Here is a 20,577-nt window from a genome sequence, read left to right on the forward strand (position 1 = left end):
TTACGCACACCTGGCAACCTTCATCACGCACACCTGCGCCTCATCATTAGGCACACCTGGAATTCCTCACTTTTCTGATTACTTCCCCTTTATTTAGTCCTCTGTGTTCATCAGTCCATAGGTATTTGTAATTGTCTCACACATTCATTTCATTTCCCATGTTTGTGCATTTGTAGCTGTTCTGTATTAAACTCACCTCCTGCACATGCTTTCTGACTCCAGGCGTATACGTAACGTCCTTCCTAACTCAGTTGCGGGAGAGGAAACCACTCAAGGATTTCACCATGAGGCCAATGGTGACTTAAAAACGGCTATAGAGTTTAATGGCTGTGATAGGAGAAAACTGAGGATGGATCAACAACATTTTAGTTACTCCACAATACTAACCTAATTGACAGAGTGAAAAGTAGGAAGCGGGAAAAATAATATTCCAAAACATGCATTTTACGCCTGAATTTATTTAGGCTTGCCAAAAAAAAGGGTTTGAGTACTTATTGACTCAAGACATTTCAGTTTAAAATGTTTTAAGTTGTTAAAAATTCTAAAAACATAATTCCACTTTGACATTATGGGGTATTGTGTGTAGGCCAGTGACACAAAATCGCAATTGAATCCATTTTAAATTCAGTCTGTAACAACAAAATGTGGACGAAGTCAAGGGGTGTGAATACCTCCTGAAGGCACAACAGGGAGGCAAACAACAAGGCTAGAGCAGAGGAACAGTAATATTGGTGAGTTGTATCTCCAGTGGTGTTTTTACAAATTGTTTTAAACATGAGCTGGTTAAAAAAAGAGGACCATGTCTTGCCAGTCACTGGTACAGAAATGGTGGAGAAATGCTGCACTGAGCTGTCAATGTTATGTCAGCACTGTTGCCTTTGTCTTAGGATCAGGGTGAATGCGTATGGTTGGTGGCCCACATGTCAACAGCTCATATAGGCACAGTTTAGCTGAAATTCATCTCTTGACATGTAGGGTGGTAGTCTTCTTAAAAAATAATTTTAGAATTATTATTATTTTATAATAATTATAATTATTTTCACCTGACACCTTACAGTACCTAAATGGTGCTCACATAACTTTCATTAGCTGGCTAGGATTAGCATGCTAGCTAATTACAGTGACAGCTGTCAGTGAGTGCCCTATTTGTTATTTCTCTGCTACAGGTGGAAATCACCACAACGTTCCCACCCCGAAAGCCTGAATATGTATTAGCAGCCAGCGTCAGTCTTCAAGGTGACACCTCAACAAGAATTTCCGCTCTAGGATAGGAATTACAGGAATTACTGGAAATAGGTGCGGCAACTGTCTCTGAGGTGGCTCTTTAATATTAATGCCAACCAGCATTCAGTAGTAGGTGAACATTTACCTGTAAAATTGAATTATTATTTTTTTATTATCTCAAGGATTAAAAGATTCAATTATCTCACTGGACACAACCAAGTGACTAATAATCTGCAATCATAACTGTCACCACCAACACCATTTGTCTGCTTAAACTGTCTGTGGGTTGAATATATAGTGCATTCGGAAAAGTATTCAGACCCCTTGACTTTTCCACATTTTGTGACGTTACAGCCTGATTCTAAAATGGATTAAAAATAAAACATTTCCCTCATCAATCAGCACACATTACCCCATAATGACAAAGTGAAAACAGGTTTTTAGAAATACCTTAAGTAAGTATACAGAACCTTCGCTATGAAACTCGATATTGAGCTCAGGTGCATCCTGTTTCCATTGATCATCTTTGAGATGTTTCTACAACTTGGAGTCCACCTATTGTAAATTCAATTGATTGGACATGATTTGGAAAGGCACACACCTGTCTATAAAAGGTTCCACAGTTGACAGTGAATGTCAGTGCAAAAACCAAGCCATGAGGTCGAAGGAACTGTAGTTATAGCTCTGAGACAGGATTGTGTTGAGGCACAGATCTGGGGAAGCGTACCAAAACATTTCTGCAGCATTGAAGGTCCCCAAGAACACAGTGGCCTCCATCATTCTTCAATGGAAGAAGTTTGGAACCACCAAGACTCTTCCTAGAGCTGACCACCTGGCCAAACGGAGCAATCGGGGGAGAAGGGCCTTGGTCAGGGAGGTGACCAAAAACCTGATGGTCTCTCTGACAGAGCTCCAGAGTTCCTCTGTGGAGATGGGAGAACCGTCCAGAAGGACAACAATCTCTTAAGCACTCCACCAATCAGGCCTTTACGGTAGAGTGGCCAGACGGCAGCCATTACTCAGTAAAAGGTACATGACAGCCCGCTTGGCACCTAAAGGACTCGCAGACCATGAGAAACAAGATTGAACTCTTTTGCCTGAATGCCAAGCGTCACGTCTGGAGGAAACCTGTCACCATCCCTACGGTGAAGCACGGTGGTGGCAGCATCATGCTGTGGGGATGTTTTTCAGCAGCAGGGACTGGAATACCAGTCAGGATCGAGTGACAGATGAACGGAGCAAAGGACAGAGAGATCCTTGATGAAAACCTGCTCCAGAGTACTCAGGACCTCAGACTAGGGCAAAGGTTCACCTTCCAACAGAACAATGACCCTAAGCACACAGCCAAAACAATGCAGGAGTGGCTTCGGGACAAGTCTCTGAATGTCCTTGAGTGGCCCAGCCAGAGCCCGGACTTGAACACGATCGAGCATCTCTGGATTAACCTGAAAATAGTTGTGCAGTGACGCTCCCCATCCAACCTGACAGAATGTGAGAGAATCTGCAGAGAAGAATGGGAGAAACTCCCCAAATACAGGTGTGCCATGCTTGTAGTTTCATACCTAAGAAGACTCGAGGCTGTAATCACTGCCAAAGGTGCTTCAACAAAGTACTGAGTAAAGGTTCTGAATACTTATGTAAATGAGATATTTCAGTTGTTGCCTTGTCATTATGGGATATTGTGTGTAGATTGATGGGGGAAAAAACTATTTAATCAATTTTAGAATAAGGCTGTAATTGAACAAAATATGGAAAAAGTCAAGGGGTCTGAATACTTTCCGAATGCACTGTATACTGAACAAAAATATACACGCAACATGCAAAAATTTCAACAAAGACAGTTTGGATGTCCTGGGCTGGCGTAGTTACACGTGGTCTGCGGTTGTGAGGCCGGTTGTACGTACTGCCAAATTCTCTAAAACGACATTGGAGGCGTCTTATGGTAGAGAAATTAACATTTAATCCTCTGGCAACAGCTCTGGTGGACAATCCTGCAGTCAGCATACCAATTGCATGCTCCCTCAACAATTGAGACGTCTCAGGTATTGTGTTGTGTGACAAAACTGCACATTTTAGAGTGGCCTTTTATTATCCTGAGCACAAGATGCACCTGTGTAACGATCATGCTGTTTAATCAGCTTCTAGATATGCCACACCTGTCAGGTGGTTGGATGATCTTGGCGGAAGAATAAATGTTCACAAACAGGGATGTAGACAAATTTGTGCACACAATTTGAGAGAAATAAGCTTTTTGTGGGTGTTGTTAGCAGTTGATGTTATTCTTCAATAACACAGACCCCAAAGCAAATCAGGGGGAGGAAAATAGGTTTATTCAAAGAGAACAAATCATGCAGGGCAGTAGATGTTCATGCTCCCTTGTCCTCAGTGACTCTCTCCACAGAACAAAGGGACAGGATGTAGTTTTATAACCCAGCCATAGCCTGTGGTGACCAATTACAATTCCTTGCAATAAAACTGGGCCAATGGCCAAATAACAAGTATCCTATTTCAGGTTCAATGTATAAACAATTTGGACCAATGAGAACTTGCCATGTAGCTATGAGTCCCGGTCTGAAATTCCTCCCATGTCTCTGACCCATTGATATTACAGAAAAAACACTATTTCCATTGATCATTAGTACTCTATTGACCTCTCGTCCTCTGCGTTGTGTATCTATCCTCAAAATATTCTTACAGTGTGGACAAATTCTGGGATATTTTATTTCAGCTCATGAGACATGGGACCAACACTTTATATTTTTGTTCAGTATATTTGTAAATTCTGATCATTGTTGGTTTGGGGATCATTAACCTACCTTACATTCCCCCCTATACAAGAATAAAGACAGTACTGAAATCTGAATCTGAAATTAAAATGTAATTGTCAATGCATTGCTCAAATGAACAGCAAACCTGGTTTCAAAAAACATATAAAGCAACACCTCAAGGCACGATACCTCTCCCCTATTTGTCCGAGATAGTTTGTGTGTATGTATTGGTATTGATATGTAGGCTATGTGTGCCTTATTTTTTAGTTGATGTAGTTCTGTCCTTGAGTTGTTTTTGTCTACTAATGTCTTTATTATGTAATGTTTTATGTTTTGTGTGTCCCCGGAAAGAGTAGCTGTTGCTTTTGCAACAGCTAATGGGGATCCTAATAAAATACCAAATACCATCCAAGTCAAGTTCATTAGGTTTGCTTTTACTACATCAAAGTCGAAATAGTTGAAGCACTAGGATTGTGGACCTGGTCAAGGAAATAGGAATTATACATAAACACACGGACCGAAACTGCACTAGCAAAGGCAGTATTGTAAATGCTACTGTGGAATGATCGAAGTGGGTAGAACTATATTGCCACACAGTGGGCGGCGGAAAGATATACCAAATAAACATTGCAAGTTCGAAATGTGGTCTTCCTGTGTGGGCGGGGTTAAGATTTGTATACGTATACATTTGCACTGCTATTCTTCTTCCTTTTGAAAAAGTGGGTACGCTAGGCTAGAGCCACCACTACATACGTGAGACATATTAACCATATCACTCACATTCCTAACTTTTTGTAAAAATAATTAATAACCTACTTATTTGGAAGATGGTCGCCAAACAGAGAATTCGTATGGCCAACGAAAAACACAGCAAGAATATCACGCAAAGAGGCAACGTATCCAAATCCACGGTAACATTTTTTAAACTATTTTTATTTCGGTTTGCGAAAGTTAAGGAATATGTTAACGCTACGTAAATTAGTCAAAGGCAAACGCTTAAGTGTCTGATTGTTTGCTAGCTTTTTATTTATATATTCACATATATCAATGTTTCTAGCCCAGGTGCCAACAGCTCATGCTGTCAATCTTTGGTCAGCTGTAACATTAATGGTATCCATGAAAGTACATTTTTACATCATGCCAAGTTGAGTTACATTTTTATTTAAAGCGCTGTATGTTTCTGATTACGGCTTTTAGAGGTATACATGTTTGACCAATATGATACAGTACAGTAGAATGACTGCACTCTGATTGCAGTCAAAGTGCAGTTTAACAGCAGTATGCTGCAAATATATATTTTTAATAAAGTCATTTTGTAGTGTAACAGCAGTTACAGTGCAGTATAACTGCAGTTACTACGTCCAAAATACTACAGTCGACTGCAGTTACTGCGCTTTTAATGCAGTTTCAAAACTTTTTTGTAATGATTACTTTTGACATGATAGCATGACGTGTACTGTATTTGGTTCCACAGAGAAACCCTCAGGATGATAAGGTAGCCGTCGGACCCTGGCTGTTGGCGCTCTTCATCTTTGTTGTGTGTGGATCAGGTGAGTTGTGTTGACTTTTACTAATTTGCCAGTGACAATGAACAGCTCTGAAATTGATCCCCATATTCTCCCCCTGTCCCACATTGCAAGCAAAACATTTTAGTGGCTCCCCCCTCTTGACAGCGGAGAGGAATTTGGGGTGTAGAGAAAATGTTGAAGTTTTAAATAATCTATGCTGCAATTCTACACATTTTGCCATAGGGTGGAGAGATGTTTTCAGTTTTTAATATGTTATCTGAGTGAGACTGACTAACAAAATGAATGAAGACCTGTCGGTAATTCGATCATGATAACAAGTATAGATAGTTGGCTCAAAACTAACTTGGCAATCTAAAAAAAAAAAATGTAGCTGACATGGGCTAATTGACTGACTTATCAGTGACTGACTTAACAAGAGAGAAACTGCTGATTCACAACCAAATTTTGAAATTGCACAGTGGGCCGCCATTTGCCCATCCCATGTCCTAGACACATTTGTTGATCTGAAAGGATTGGATGGGTGTATCCAACATTTTACTGAGCTTGTCATAAGGCCAGATGAAACCCTATTGCTTACCTATCTGATCCTTGTACTCCCCAAAACTTTCTGAGATTAGATCACTTTCTGAGTCAGAAGGCAGAGATCTACTGCTTAGATAAAAAAAAAAACATGACTTAAAAAACATAAGCCTATGCAACATTAACCTATTAAAAACAGTTATGTAGCAATGAGGTTGTTGGAAACTATATGCCCAATACATTATTGGCTATGCTTGAATTGTTCTTCTCAAACCATAAAAAAAAAAATGTATTTCAATTTGAGGTATAGGATCATCATTTGTTATATTACTTGTGAGGCACAGCTGAGTGTGCATAAATTCAAAGAATGTGCCTTTATTTTACTTGACTGATTGTGCCAGCATCTGATGGTCAGTCTCAGCGGAGGGAGAGCATCAGAGGGCCCGCTTCTCACTGTCGGACCACCCTCAGCTCTGCCCCCTCCGCTAAGAGTAAGATTGACCAAAAAGGTGACACCATCTTCGAGCTGATGGCAAAACCTGAGTCTAAAAACAGATTTCATAACTTTGTCGTACAAAGTTTTTCCACTATTTAAACCAAGCAGTGGTCCCTTGAGGGGTTTGTTAGTCTCTTGTAACAGCCTTAGGGTTTTGTCAGCCTTTTTACACATCTTTTTGTCACTGTTTGCCTTTAACAGGCAATATCAACGTGCTTGTTGCCCACCTCATCAAAACTTGTGTCCTTCCCCAATATTAGCTAAGTGTTCTAGGACCTCCGCCAGCTAACTGTTGGAGACTGTTTCTCTTTTATCCAGGGTCAGATAATCTGTTTGTACTGTTTCTGTGTGGTCTGGTTTGACATTTTGCTTTACTACCTCCCACTGTTTGTCCCAATCCAAGCTTTTAGTAGTCAGTGGGTTTGGCAACACTTTCAGAGATTCCATCCGAACATAATTGAGCAATTACATTAGTCACCTTGGAAATCAAAATTAATACCTTGCAGGAAAGGAGGGATATAGTCACACTGGCGAATTAGAAGAAAATGGGTAAAGTAGACAATTCCGGCGGAACATTCTGGTCAGTTCCCAGCTGTGTTCTGAGCTTCAATGACGACTGCTGTCATCGGTGAATTAAAACGCTTTTTTCCCCAGGTCAGGGTTTTCCAGTGTCATTCAAGAGATTCTTTGACTCGCCAAGTTTCTTTGTCCATGAACTCCAGTGATTTATTTTCTTAACATTTGAATTTCTCTCCACAGCTATCTTCCAGATCATTCAGAGCATTCGGATGGGCATGTAGGATGACATGTCGAACCCATCCATTCCACTCAGTATCTGGCCAACCAAGAAACACCTCTGTCTCTGCTCTATGACATCCCATTATCCTTCACTCAACATTCTCAGTCTTCTTAAGCTGCACAAAGCTAGGTCAAGGAGGATGAGCCACTATCTTGCACTTTTTGTGACTTTTTGTTCTTAATTTGTCTTATTTTATTTGGCCTTTTCTATATTATTTGTCTTGCTGGTTACTTTTGGCAAGCTCTATCAAGTCATTCCTTCCTTGTGCCTTAAATGATAAAGGTGAACACTTTACAGCACACAAAAAAAGCCATAAGCTACATTCCAGTAGTGGGTTTTCCGAAATAATAAGGTAATGTGTTCTGTCAATCTAAGGCAAGTTGGCCATCTTGTGGAATCATGAGCTTTGTTTCTGTTTTCGGTTGTCCTTTTTGGAAGTCTTATTTGCCACCACTTCGTTATAATTTTTGTGTAATATGAACTATACAATTTCCACTTTAATTTAGTATATTGAAAGGTTATGTTTGCTTTGAAAATGTTAAGTTTTGGTAGTACGACCAAATGCCTTGGTTGGACTGGGAAGAAGTTCAGCAACACAAGTCTAAGCACAAGATATGAAGCCGGATATAATTCTCATGGCAAAAGAACTCAATAGTAGAAACTAGTGGTACGTAATGATAATAAGCATTCCTATTTTTGCATCTTCTGTTTGCGGTCTAGTCCTCAACTCCTTTATCTCAATTTTGTCTCTATTGATTTGCCCTGCTTTTCTTTAGGCTTTGGTATTGTCATCTGGTCCACAGTTAGTTGAATATGAATCAGCAAAAGTAAGATGAGGTCATCTTCATACTTAGATAGTTGATCTGACATTGTCCTGTCCTCAAGGTGACAGAAATGGTTCAAGGCTCACACTTACTGGATAAAATTGAATTATCTTTGCTAAACCAGTGTTTTAGAAGTAAAGATTAAGGGTTGGATGTAAATGACCACCTGGTTGTTTGACTGCACAAAATATGACTGCACAAAATATGCTGGCAATGTATGAGAGAAATGAATAAAAGATGATAATTGGTACATTTATTTTGTGTGCATTTCTTATGCATCATACATATCACCCAGAATAAAAACGCACATATTTGCATGTGGGTAGTATACTAGCTAGTGTAGTGTCCTGAAAATGTATTTGCCTGAGTAGAGAATAAACTCTTTAGCCTCATCCACTGCCAGTTCGTTGCCACTAATGATGTGTATAAACCCTGGATTGTTAATGCTATGTATTGGCCATATTGGCACTCCCCAGTAGGAGCAGTCATCCAAAGGAATTAATGGAATTCTTACGTCAATTAAATGTTTAAAAGACCAAAATAAACTATTTATTAGTAGTAGTGGGGACCATAACATTAGTAATCTATAAAAATGATACATTAAGATAAATGTTTTATATTTTGTTTTTGTTTAGCTCACATAATATAACAAGTATGCATTAAAGTGTCTGTACGTTAATAAATGCATTTCTATAGCTTTCAAAATATTGTTTTAAATGGTGGGGGGAGTGCCAGGTCTAGTGTACATATAAATCATTGGTTGCTACATTGTGGTCCGTTCTCTACGCCGCTGAGGGAGAGTTCGTTTTTCATGGCCTGTTGTCCCGGGTGCCTGGAGTTTGGATATTTTAGACCATTATATTGGTCATTAAGCGAAATCTTCACCCAACCGGGGCATCGGGCCATGCAAAACAAGAAACAGAAATCTGTATATAATGACGAGATGCTGATATCTCCGCCCTAACATTGGGAGTCGTGCGTCCCAATCGATACCTCAGTGGACCCGATATGGCGAACGGAGTATGGGCACAGATAGAACAATGAGAGATATTTCACCGGATGTATAAATGTGAAGCATCTGCTTGGCGTTTCCACTCACTATCAAATGTGGTAGTCAGAGGAAGACAAGTGGGAGAAGATGGAACGAGGTGGATTTTGTCCGACATTCTGCTAAATTGTCTCATCAATAAAACATTATCTCAATACAGTTTTCTGTTCCCAAAACTAGTATCTGTTACGAACAGAGTGACGGAGGTTTTGTATAATTTCCCCTATGCCAAGCTGTTAAAAAGTGCGTTGTTTAGAAAGAGTGTAAAGGCAAATTGAGTTATTGCACACGCGCACTTCAGAGTAGGCGTTAACTGACGGAAATATGCAAATGTTAGCTAGAACGAGCCAATCGGATCTCGCTAGCTCGTGCTTGGCTCTGCCCACTATGACTAATATGTTCTAATTTGAAATGACAGGCTGTGGTCTAGCAAATAAAATTGTATTTGTCACATGCGCCGAATACAACAGGTGTAGTAGACCTTACAGTGAAACGCTTACTTACAAGCCGTTAACCAACAATGCAGTTTTAAGAAAGAAAAGTGTTAAAGTATTTACTCAAATAAACTGAAATAAATACATATTAGTTTAGTTGTAAAAACCCTTGGTATGGGTGCATGGAAAGGAGTTTTTGACACACCCACTAATCTGAGACAAGTCTGGGACGCAGCTACCTATACTTGGGCGGGAAGGCAGGCGACAAGTTTATGTCCAAAAAAAACCCATGTAGGCATTGGGCTTATTTTTTGCCAGGTTTTGGCGAGAGTAACATCTCGCTTCGTATCTTCCTCTCTGACTGAGGTGATTTTACCGGAAATGTCAGGCACCCTTTCATTTTTACGTAATTTCCTGGAGACGTGTCCCGGTTGTTGTAGTTCCTGTGGAGTAAACTGTCATTCCGATGACTGCATTAGTTAGCTAGAAATACTCTGTTGATAATCCATATGTTAGTCTACTCCCTAACCAATGCGCGTCCTCTTCCCATCGAGCTGGTGGCACAGTTCGAGACATTGGACCAACATTACCTGAGTGTTGGGTGCACTGTTCTAGCCAGCTAGTTAGTGGATTTAGCGTTATTAACCAACAGATAGCAAGCAACAGAGAGCAAACCAACTTGACAGTAACGTTAGTTAGCTATAAAAGATTTCCCTAGCACACTGTCTATGAGCTAGATAGCTTTCAGCAGTAACGTTACCTACTTCTACACTGCAAATTCCAAGCACAGAGCGGTAAGTACGTGAATGATGTCTTTTTAGTTATCTGAGTATGATGCCGCGTTCAAAATAACTGGGAACTTGGAAATCTCCGATTTTAGTGCGTTCAAGACAACTGGGAACTCGGGGGGAAAAAACGAACTCCGACTGGGAAAATTCGTTTAAACTGTCATCCAACGCGTAATTCCTAATCGAGAACTCGGGCCTACTTTTTAGGACAGATTTTCCGTCCTGAAGATCACTGACGTCATGATTCGTCCTCGGTTTTTTCTCCCGATTTCCCAGTTGTTTTGAAAGCACCATGACTGTTGGGCCCGCACTCCCTCTTTTGCCCGTTCACGTTACGGGCAATAGAGCAGTGTCTCGCGCCTCAGCATAATCGAATCCGCCCACTGATTTAGTTTCCAGAGGGTTGTACCTGTCAGGTACAGCTGGTTACTTACCTGCATACTTTGTTGGCTTGTCAAATCTGAGTCAGAGAAGGAATCTGTCTGCATGGTGACTCATGGCAACCTAAGAGATGAACGACTGTTTGCTAAGACTGTACAGCTGCCCTATGAGGTCACTATCAGCTAAACTAAAGCTTCGTGTGAAAACTCCTAGCCACCTTTCTCTCTTGTATCACTGACAATCAATTGGTGTAGATCGGTGAGCCTTCCATGGGATCAGTTAGTAGCTAGTGGTTAGTGACTTAACAAGCAATATTTTCCAGTCTACAGACCAGAGACCATATTCTAGCAAAGTGTGTGAGACAGATGAAGGTAACTGCCAAAAAAGGGAACACTAACAGTTCCTTAATAGGGTGTTTAGCCACCAGAACGGCATCAATGTGCCTTGGTATAGAGCCGTGGTCACCAACCAGTAAATCACGATCGACTTGTCGATCTCCAAGGCATTTCTAGTCGATCGCCAAACATTTCTGTAAAAAACTCAACGATTAAGCCTTGCGTTTTTTTTTTTTTTATTAGTCTCGGGCTGTTGGTGGTAGGTGCAGCCAATTCCGCTGCCCTGCGCGCCGGCTAGGCAAGCTGTTGCCATTTCATGTGTCTGAAGGTACAAACTCTGTCTTCCCGGTGGGCCTGGAGAGGAAATCAAGTGCACTATGCTATCGCTGGCCAATCAGATTGCTCAGATGACCGAGTCTGCAGTAATGTAGCAGGCATAAAAGTAAGTTACGGCAAAATGGATACTGGGAGATTTCAAAACGTTTAAAACATGAGAGAAACTGCCAATGAATACAGCAAAGAGCTGCTGCTTTTATGAGTGAGTTTAAGTTCTTACTCAGCACTGTCAAGACTTTGTATTCAACACTTTTATAACCCATAATGTGAGTTCTTCCTATTTCCACTCAGTGCTACAACAAGCAGTGCAGCAGTAATGAATGATGAGGAAAGTGTATTGATAGGCTTGAGTTGTTATTATTAGCATCTTGGGTCTCTTATATTGAGGAATATTTCACTTTCTCTGTTCATAGGAGTAACAACATGAATTTGTGCATGAGACAGAAATAATGTGGTGCGATTCGAGTTTCGCCATCACCTGGAAGACAGTGTCCCTTTTTGGTCAGTGTCAGTGGAGGAAAGGGAGAGTGGCGGGATGTTGAGAGGCAGACCCTCAGTCTGTGGCTCTCTCTCTCTGCTGAGACTGACCATCAGATGCAGGCACCATCAGCTCAGTAAAATAAAAAGCAAATTATTTAAATGTATGCTCACTCAGCTGTGCCTCACAAGTAATACAACAATGGATCTATTACCGGTGTGATCAAATTACCTCCAAAATTTGAAATATATATATTTTTTAAATGTGCCGAACAACAATGCATTGGCAGGTCAATTCAAGCAAAGCCAGTATGCGGTGATAATGTATTGGGCCTATAGCTTACTGCACAAACCTCATTGCTACAGAACTGTTTTTAATAGGTTAATGTTGCATAGGCTTACATTTAAGTCATGTTAATAAAAAATCAGAGCGGTAGATCTCGGCATGGATTTTGACTCAGAAAAGGTTGGTGACCACTAATATAGAGTCTACAAGTGCCTGTAACTCCATTGGAGGGATGCAACACCATTCTACCATGAGAAATTACGCAATTTGGTGTTTTGTTGATGGTGGTGCGACACGCTGCCTCAGGCACTGCTCCAGAATCTCCCATGAGTGTTTAATTGAGATCTGGTGACTGACACACACGTTAACACCCCCCTCCTCCCCTTAAAGTCACTGAGATCTCTTTTCTAGCCATGGTAGTAAAAACAATGGGCAACTGGGCATTTTTTATACATGATCCTAAGCATGATGGGATGTTAATTGCTTAATTAACTCTGGGACCACACCTGTGTGGAAGCACCTGCTTTCAATATACTTTGTATCCCTCATTTACTCAAGCGTTTTCTTTATTTTGGCAGTTACACGCACAGAGAGTGACACACACACACTTTGCTAGAAGATAATGGTCTGTAGACTGGAATAGAATAATACAAGTAGTCCAAAGTAACTGAATCCGTGGAATACACACACGGGTAAAGAGTTATGGGAACATTGTGTTTAAGCCATTGCAGCTTGGCACCCGCTAACATTACAAATAGCCTATGACTTTTGCAAACTGCATGTGGGGATTTCAATCTGAAAGGATCCATGAGCACCAACATGTGAACTTCATAAGAGCATGTCAAATTGGGTGTCAAATGAAAGATGAGTCTCTATTCTTTAATTAAGGCATATTGTATACATTTCTCAATAAGCAAAGGCTTTGATTTCTGGTATAACAGATTGAAAAGGGGTCTTAGAAAACATCTACCAGAAAAAGTCTTGCATCAAAACACAATCATGTTGAAGTTAAGACCCCTGCCCACTAATATCATCACATTTTGTTTGAGAAATTATTTGCTTTCTGTACGTTTTTAAGAAACTTTGTCTTGTGCTAATTTTGTTACCAAAAAACCCACATGCTGTATCTTTAAGATATTTTATAATTTCTCTCCCTCATGAGGAAGGATAATGAAAGTTCATAAAGTAACAAGTAAAGGTAGACCTACCAATTAGTTTGTGTTTTTACTCATGTCAAGTTTGTTTATTAATTAGTAACAGAATTACTGCAATTTAATTGTCTACTATGGGGAAATCAGTCACAAACTGTGGTTGTGACTACTATGATTTCCCATAGTTCACCTTCTACTCTCCTCCCTTCCACTGACGTACTGTTATGTTCAGCTCATAACTGTTTTTTTTCTTCCCCTGACTGTCGTCTGGTGGTCAAAGCAAAACTGAACAGTCTGGACAACCCCTCCCTCCCCTTCTTCCTCTCTCTCTCTCTGCCGCTCTCTCTCTCTCTCCAGTTCAGTTAATGTCACCTCTCCCGGCTCTTACTGACATCTACCATGACACCTACCCTCTTTCCATTTACTGTAACAAGCAACCTCACCCACTGAGCACCGATCTACACCGGACCTCCATGGAAGTTGAAAAGTAGCTGAAATTTGGTCAGTCCGCCCTGACTGGGCCAAATCTGAACCGATCATAGATGTCTGTTTCACAAGTTTGGACAGTACAATAAAAAAAGTAGAGTACAGTATACTCTACTGAACATGCAGTGTACTGAACATACAGTATCTACTATGCTGAACATATTTACTGTACTCCTATTCTACTGAGCCGTATTCTGTACCCTACTGTATACTGACCTATGCTGTGATGTCCAAACTTGTGAAACATAGACATCTATGATTGTTTCAGATTTGGTCTGGTCGGTACCAACCAAATGTGATCTTGTTTGGAGGCGGAGCTCATTACAATGACAGCCAGTGTCTAGAATAATATGCAAAATAAGGATATTGCATATTTTTACCTTTTGTGTAGCAATGTAGGATAGTGATAGTCATATCCATAATAATGCATTTCTGTATAGTACATATTAGGGACAAATTATGGAATTCCGTTACCAGATGTAAATCAATTTCAATTTACGAAATATTTGTCATGTCATAGCTGACACCCCATTCTTTCTGCAGACACCTTTGAATCATCATTTGGAGCGGATATTTGGAAAATGTGGTTCCAGATTTTTTTCGCGGGATATTTTACCTTTAATTGTTTCACCAAATTTTGCATCTGCAGTTATTCTGTCTAAATCGTTCGAAGTAGTCCTTGTTAATACAGTTTTATGATTTGTTAAACTTTGAAATCAATGTTTTTTGTTTGGCATACATCTCAAAGTGAAACATCGGAGTGAAAGCGTAATTCCGGTACCATGGAGTATCGCCATTGATCAAATAGCTACTAATTTCAGACATGACATGCAAATGTCAATCTCTAAAACACTGTTAAACTGTGCCAGTTATCCAAGAAAGGTTAAGCCACAAAGGTATGCAACCACACTGTTGATTGTGAAACTATAGCCTAATACATTCACACCAGCTACCTAATCCAGTAGTACTTTTTGACTAAAGGATATTAAAGCCGACGGTCAAACTGTTTTTTAGCCCTCAATGTTATTGCGAAGGAATTTCCGGAATGAGGCGGGGCAAAGTTATTTCCTTAAAAAAAAGGCATTTCTTATTTCAACATAAATCCGAGCATTAAACCTGAACAGAGGCAAGTGTCGATTTCAAAGTGTGGGTGATTTTAAATCCAAGTGAATGTGTTCACCGAGAACATGCACAGGTTATTAGGTAACGGTACCATTCGACGCGGCAGAGGCAGAAACCCACCACCCGACCCGCCTGCCTCCGGGTCCTGCTCGTGGATGGATGCCGCCCTGTGGCCAATAATTTAATGGAATCCACCAAAGTAATTCGATGTAGACTCGCTGCAGAGAGACAATTCTATCTCATCATTTGTAAGAAATAAGCCTATGTGACCTTCAGTAGAGTCAAGATGACTTATTTGCACATCCTTGTACTGGTTAATGTTGTTCTTGCATGTAGACAACACATTCTGTTTGAGCGTATCAAAACGGCATGTGATTACGTTTGCTCTCTAAGCAAGATGGTGGTTGGTGTGTGAACACGTGCCTTTTGCCCTTTCAGCCTTTGGATGGAAGCCCACAGCTCAAGCCGGTCAATCCTGTCCAGGAAGAGGAGGAGAGATGGATCCAAGGGAGAAGCTGAGGAGGTAGAGCGACCAGGGAAAGTCCCAAGATCCACCGTGGTGAGTGAGGAAGAGGCTTTGTGGGTTTGTGTGTGTGCAGACTTTGTTTATGGAGAGTTGCTATGTGTTGGGTAAGAGAGGCAAGTGAGTCATATGATTTGTATGAAGGAAAACCTCATTGTAATAAAGTGTGTTCCTACACTAGGGTTTAAAAGATCCCGCCTCCTTTGCTGATGAGCTGGAGTCGGCTGAGGACACTCCATACCTGCGAGTCAGCATGGAGGAGGCCAAGAGGGGAACTCCATGTGAGTCGGGCGCACACTCAGTCTTATACTCACTCAAAAACAACCTCTTATTCATTCTCACCCCAAATGTACCGTTCTGAAAATGTATAGAACAGGGGTATTCAACTCTTACCCCACGAGGTCGGGAGCCTGCTGGTTTTCTGTTCAGTGGTGTAAAGTATTCAAGTACGTAGTACTTTTAAGTAGTTTTTGGGGGAATCTGTACTTTACTATTTATATTTTTGACTACTTTTACTTCACTACATTCCTAAGGAAAATGATGTACATTTTACTCCATACATTTTCCCTGACAATATTCAAATTAACAGACTTATCAAGAGAACATCCCTGGTCATCCCTACTGCCTCTGATCTGGCGGACTCACAAAACACATGCTTCGTTTGTAAATTATGTCTTGAGTCTTGGAGCGTGCTCCTGGCTATCTGTAAATACATTTAAATAAAAAAATGGTGTCATCAGGTTTGCTTATGTAAGGAATTAGAAAAAGTGTACTTTTACTTTTGATACTTAAGTATATTTGAGCAATTACATTTAATTTTGATACAAGTATATTTAAAATCAAATACTTTGTATTTTACTCAAGTAGGATTACAATGAAAAAAATGCAGTGGAACTGGCTTCGAGGTCCAAACTCAAGTTGAGTTTGAGGGGTATAGATTGTTGCGCTAATGAAGTGACTTGTGATTGGCTGTCATCACCAGCACATCCCTCCTTTCTCCCACAGTTCATAGGCCAGTGCGGGTCTATGCAGATGGCATATTTGATGTGTTTCACTCAGGCCACGCCCGGGCCCTCATGCAGGCCAAGGGCCTCTTCCCCAACACATACCTCATCGTGGGCGGTGAGTGTCTCACTCTGGCTGTGTGCTTGTCAACCTTTCCTCTTAACATGTCACTGTCTGTCCATTTGGTTCTTCATCAGATTTTTTTTTAACCGATAATTAACTTTACATAGATGGTGCTTAATTAAGTACTAGGACTAATTGTGTATTCGATTTCCCTGAACCTCTGTGCTTCTCTTCATCCCGTCTCAGTGTGTAGTGACGACCTGACGCACAAGTTCAAGGGGTTCACAGTGATGAACGAGGACGAGCGCTACGATGCAGTCAGCCACTGCCGCTACGTGGACGAGGTCGTCAGGAACGCGCCCTGGACGCTTACGCCCGAATTCCTCGGCAAGCACCGAGTGAGTGAGCACGAGAGAGGGAAAGAAAGTTAGAGGGATGGGGGGGGGGGAGAATGGAAAACAACCAAAAATATATTATGCAACAATTTCAATGATTTTAGGCCCTAATCTATGGATTTCACATGACTGGAAATACAGATTATGTATCTGTTTGTCACAGATACATAAAAGGTAGGGGCGTGGATCAGAACACCAGTCAGTACCTGGTGTGACCACCATTTGCCTCCCAAACATGCTCAATGGGTGACATGTCTGGTGAGTATGCAGGCCGAGGAAGAACTGGGACATTTTCAGCTTCCAGGAATTGTGTACAGCTCCTTAGGACATGGGGCCATGCATTATCATGCTGAAAAATGAGGTGATGGCGGCAGATGACTGGCACGACAATGGCCCTCAGGATCTCGTCACGGTATCTCTGTGCATTCAAATTGCCATCGATTAAAATGCAATTGTGTTCGTTGTCCGCAGCTTATACCTGCACGTACCATAACCCCACCACCACGATGGACAAACAACACGCCCACACGACACCATACACACTGTCTGCCAGGTACAATTGAAACCGGGATTCATCCGTGAAGAGCACACTTCTCCAACGTGCCAGTGGCCATTGAAGGTGAGCATTTGCCCACTGAAGTCGGTTTCGACACCAAACTGCAGTCAGGTCAAGACCCTGGTGAGGACAACGAGCACGCAGATGAGTTTCTCTGAGACGGTTTCTGACCGTTTGTACAGAAATTCTTTGGTTGTGCAAACCCACAGTTTCATCAGCTATCCGGGTGGCTCGTCTCAGACTATCCTGCAGGTGAAGAAGCTGGATGTCTGGTCTGCAGTTGAGGCCGGTTGGACGTACTGCCAAATTCTCTAAAACAACATTGGAGGTGGGTTATGGTAGAGAAACTAACATTCAACTGTGGCCACAGCTCTGGTGGACATTCCTGCGGTCAGCATGCCAGATGCACGCTCCCTCAAGTTGAGACGTCTGTGGCATTGACAAAACTGCACATTATAGGGTCTTTTGTCCCCAGCACAAGGTGCACCTGTGTAATGATCATGTTCTTCATATGCCTCAGTCAGGTGGATGGATTATCTTGGCAAAGGCTCACTAATAGAGATGTAAACATTTGTGCACAAAATTTGAGAAGCCTTTTTGTGCGTATGTAAAATTTCGGAGATCTTTTTATTTTAGCTCATGAAACCAACACTTTAACTGGTTTATATTTTGTCTGTGTATATTTGTGTGCGATGTCATCCGTCTCTCATTCACCCCGATAACCCACCAGATCGACTTTGTTGCCCATGACGACATCCCATATACATCAGCAGGCCAGGATGACGTTTACAAGCACATCAAGGAGGCGGGTGGGTACCATGACAACCAGTAGGAATGACAAACATGAACGTCCTGGTACCCTGTCTGTCACGATGACCCTTTTGACCCCTTGTGCCTACAGGCATGTTTGCGCCCACCCAGCGGACGGAGGGCATCTCCACCTCGGACATCATCACACGCATCGTCCGCGACTACGACGTGTATGTGAGACGCAACCTGCAACGCGGCTACACTGCAAAAGAGCTCAACGTCAGCTTCATAAATGTGCGTTAACACTTCATGTTGCTATCATTTTTATTAGTTGTGATGATCATGTGATAACTATTGCTAGTTATGACTCAAAAGTTGAGGTAGCCATTGGTCTATTTGTCAGAGGACAGAAGCAGAATTAATTTAAGTAGTTGAATTAAAGCTGCTAAGACATTTTTACTAGTCTAGTGCAGCCTTGCTCGCCACGGTCTGGATTTGACACCGTGCCCCTGTCTTTCAGGAGAAGAAGTACCACCTGCAGGAGCGTGTGGACAAGGTGAAGAGGAAGGTGCGTGACGTGGAGGAGAAGAGTAAAGAGTTTGTGCAGAAGGTGGAGAACAAGAGCATCGACCTCATCCAGAAGTGGGAGGAGAAGTCCCGGGAGTTCATCGGCAACTTCCTGCAGATGTTCGGCCCCGAGGGAGCACTGGTGAGAACTTCTGTTCTCTCTCTGTGTGGTGTAAAGTAGACTGGTGTATTTTGTGGCAATCCTAATTTCCTGCTCTGGGCAATAATATAGTGATGTGTGGTTTTCCATGGAAGATTTGTATCGTGCATAGATCAGTGTGCACGGCCTAACATGGATTTATTTGTTCTATAGCCTAAGAACAACCAATGAACTTGTAATGTTGACTGACATGCCACCTTCTTTCTCTGTAGAAGCACATGTTGAAGGAGGGCAGGGGCCGGATGCTGCAGGCCATCAGCCCAAGACAGAGTCCCAGCAGCAGTCCCACCCGTGAGCGCTCTCCCTCCCCCGTCTTCCGCATGCCCTTCTTAAACAAGGCCGTGACCTCACCCCACCACAGTGCTGCACGGGGATACACCGTCAGTGAGGATGATGACGAGTCTGACGAAGGTTAGGGCTCACATTTCTCGCGTTTGTTAATCCTGCTCTCCGGTCCATCGACAGTATCAGCGGTCAAGCCCCTCCAACCAATCATCAGTATGTCCAATTATCTGTATAGCGTTGTCCCTCACGTCCATTTCATATGTACTGTACCACATCAGTCAGAGGGGGGTTATTGCACAATTAGTTTGACAGCTGATGTTGCATTTCTCACCGATTAGGAACATTTAGGTGCATGCTTCCAACTCAGGATGTTATAACCTTAGTGGGAAATTCAGTTTTGTCTTCTATAAGTTGAGGGGTGTTTGGTACACTGTTGCATTCCTCTACAGATGATCTGAGAGTATGATATATAGTAACCCTCAGTCCCTTGAGGATTCCCCCTCGGAGTGTTTGCTTCTGTGAGTGTGTAAACTGCTAGCTTGTGTAGGCATCTCAATGTCCTCCATCCATGGACTCAGCTTGACCTTTTTGCACATTATAATACTAATAGTTGGTTTTGATGGTCTGAGTCGAGGTCAGTCTTTGGACAGAGGTTTTCAAAGCATAGTGCCCAGCATTTAACTAGAGAACTGATCTTGTTCAGTAGGGCTCAAGAACCTGTTTTCAGGAGGTTTTAGCTGAAGCCAAACAATTGTGTGCAATAACGAGACCTAATTTTTTAAAAATGATTAGATACGTAATACAATTTTATCCCTTTTACATATCTCCCTCCTGTAGTTGGGATCATTTGATTTTGGCTGTTAACCCAACCCTTGCTAGTCTGTGGCAGCAAAGCAGGTGGTTTTAAACATATCATAACCATGTTGGATTGTCTATACAGTGTAAGGGATGATATGATCCATCATTTGACTGGACTGATTATTTGGGATTTGAATAAATCCATTAGGGCATGTCTATATATATAATCTATCTTTTGGTAGCAAGAGTTGTCTGATATGTAAGAAGCCAGTACTAACCTTCTGTCAGATACAAAATGTACATTGTTTTAAACATTTTACTGTTTGGGTTGTTTGTTTAGCTCCTGAATGTGCAGGCATGAGATACCAGGGAACATGTCAATGGAATAAAAACTTCAACCATAACCTTGTGGACTTTGTCGATTTAAATCCTGTTCTTAAATCGAACAGTAAATCGCCGCCGCCAGGTTGTC

General features: G+C 41.6%; 2 protein-coding genes across 5 annotated transcripts; both read left to right on the top strand.

Annotated features, from left to right (window-relative positions):
- Window positions 1-4,692: 4,692 nt before the first annotated feature.
- LOC129814291 (stress-associated endoplasmic reticulum protein 1-like) lies at window positions 4,693-8,409 on the top strand. The gene is made up of 3 exons (XM_055867319.1): window positions 4,693-4,903; window positions 5,467-5,542; window positions 7,296-8,409. The coding sequence occupies exons 1-3, from the start codon at window positions 4,820-4,822 to the stop codon at window positions 7,334-7,336; spliced, it is 201 nt and encodes a 66-aa protein (XP_055723294.1). The 5' UTR covers window positions 4,693-4,819; the 3' UTR covers window positions 7,337-8,409.
- Window positions 8,410-10,049: 1,640 nt separating this feature from the next.
- On the top strand, window positions 10,050-20,509 carry LOC129814290 (choline-phosphate cytidylyltransferase A-like). Of its 4 annotated transcripts, XM_055867317.1 has the most exons (10): window positions 10,050-10,435; window positions 13,753-13,896; window positions 15,442-15,562; window positions 15,708-15,807; window positions 16,532-16,648; window positions 16,841-16,992; window positions 18,276-18,354; window positions 18,447-18,589; window positions 18,816-19,004; window positions 19,235-20,509. In XM_055867317.1, exons 3-10 carry the CDS (start codon window positions 15,449-15,451, stop codon window positions 19,436-19,438), a joined length of 1,098 nt encoding a protein of 365 aa, XP_055723292.1. In that variant the 5' UTR covers window positions 10,050-10,435; window positions 13,753-13,896; window positions 15,442-15,448; the 3' UTR covers window positions 19,439-20,509. The 4 variants fall into 4 exon arrangements, with proteins under 4 accessions (XP_055723292.1, XP_055723291.1, XP_055723290.1 ...); XM_055867316.1 differs by lacking the exon at window positions 13,753-13,896; XM_055867315.1 differs by lacking the exons at window positions 10,050-10,435; window positions 13,753-13,896 and adding an exon at window positions 13,971-14,777.
- Window positions 20,510-20,577: the final 68 nt, after the last annotated feature.

Source organism: Salvelinus fontinalis, chromosome 17 (genome assembly GCF_029448725.1).
Source record: "Salvelinus fontinalis isolate EN_2023a chromosome 17, ASM2944872v1, whole genome shotgun sequence".
NCBI classification, from domain to species: Eukaryota; Metazoa; Chordata; class Actinopteri; order Salmoniformes; family Salmonidae; genus Salvelinus; species Salvelinus fontinalis.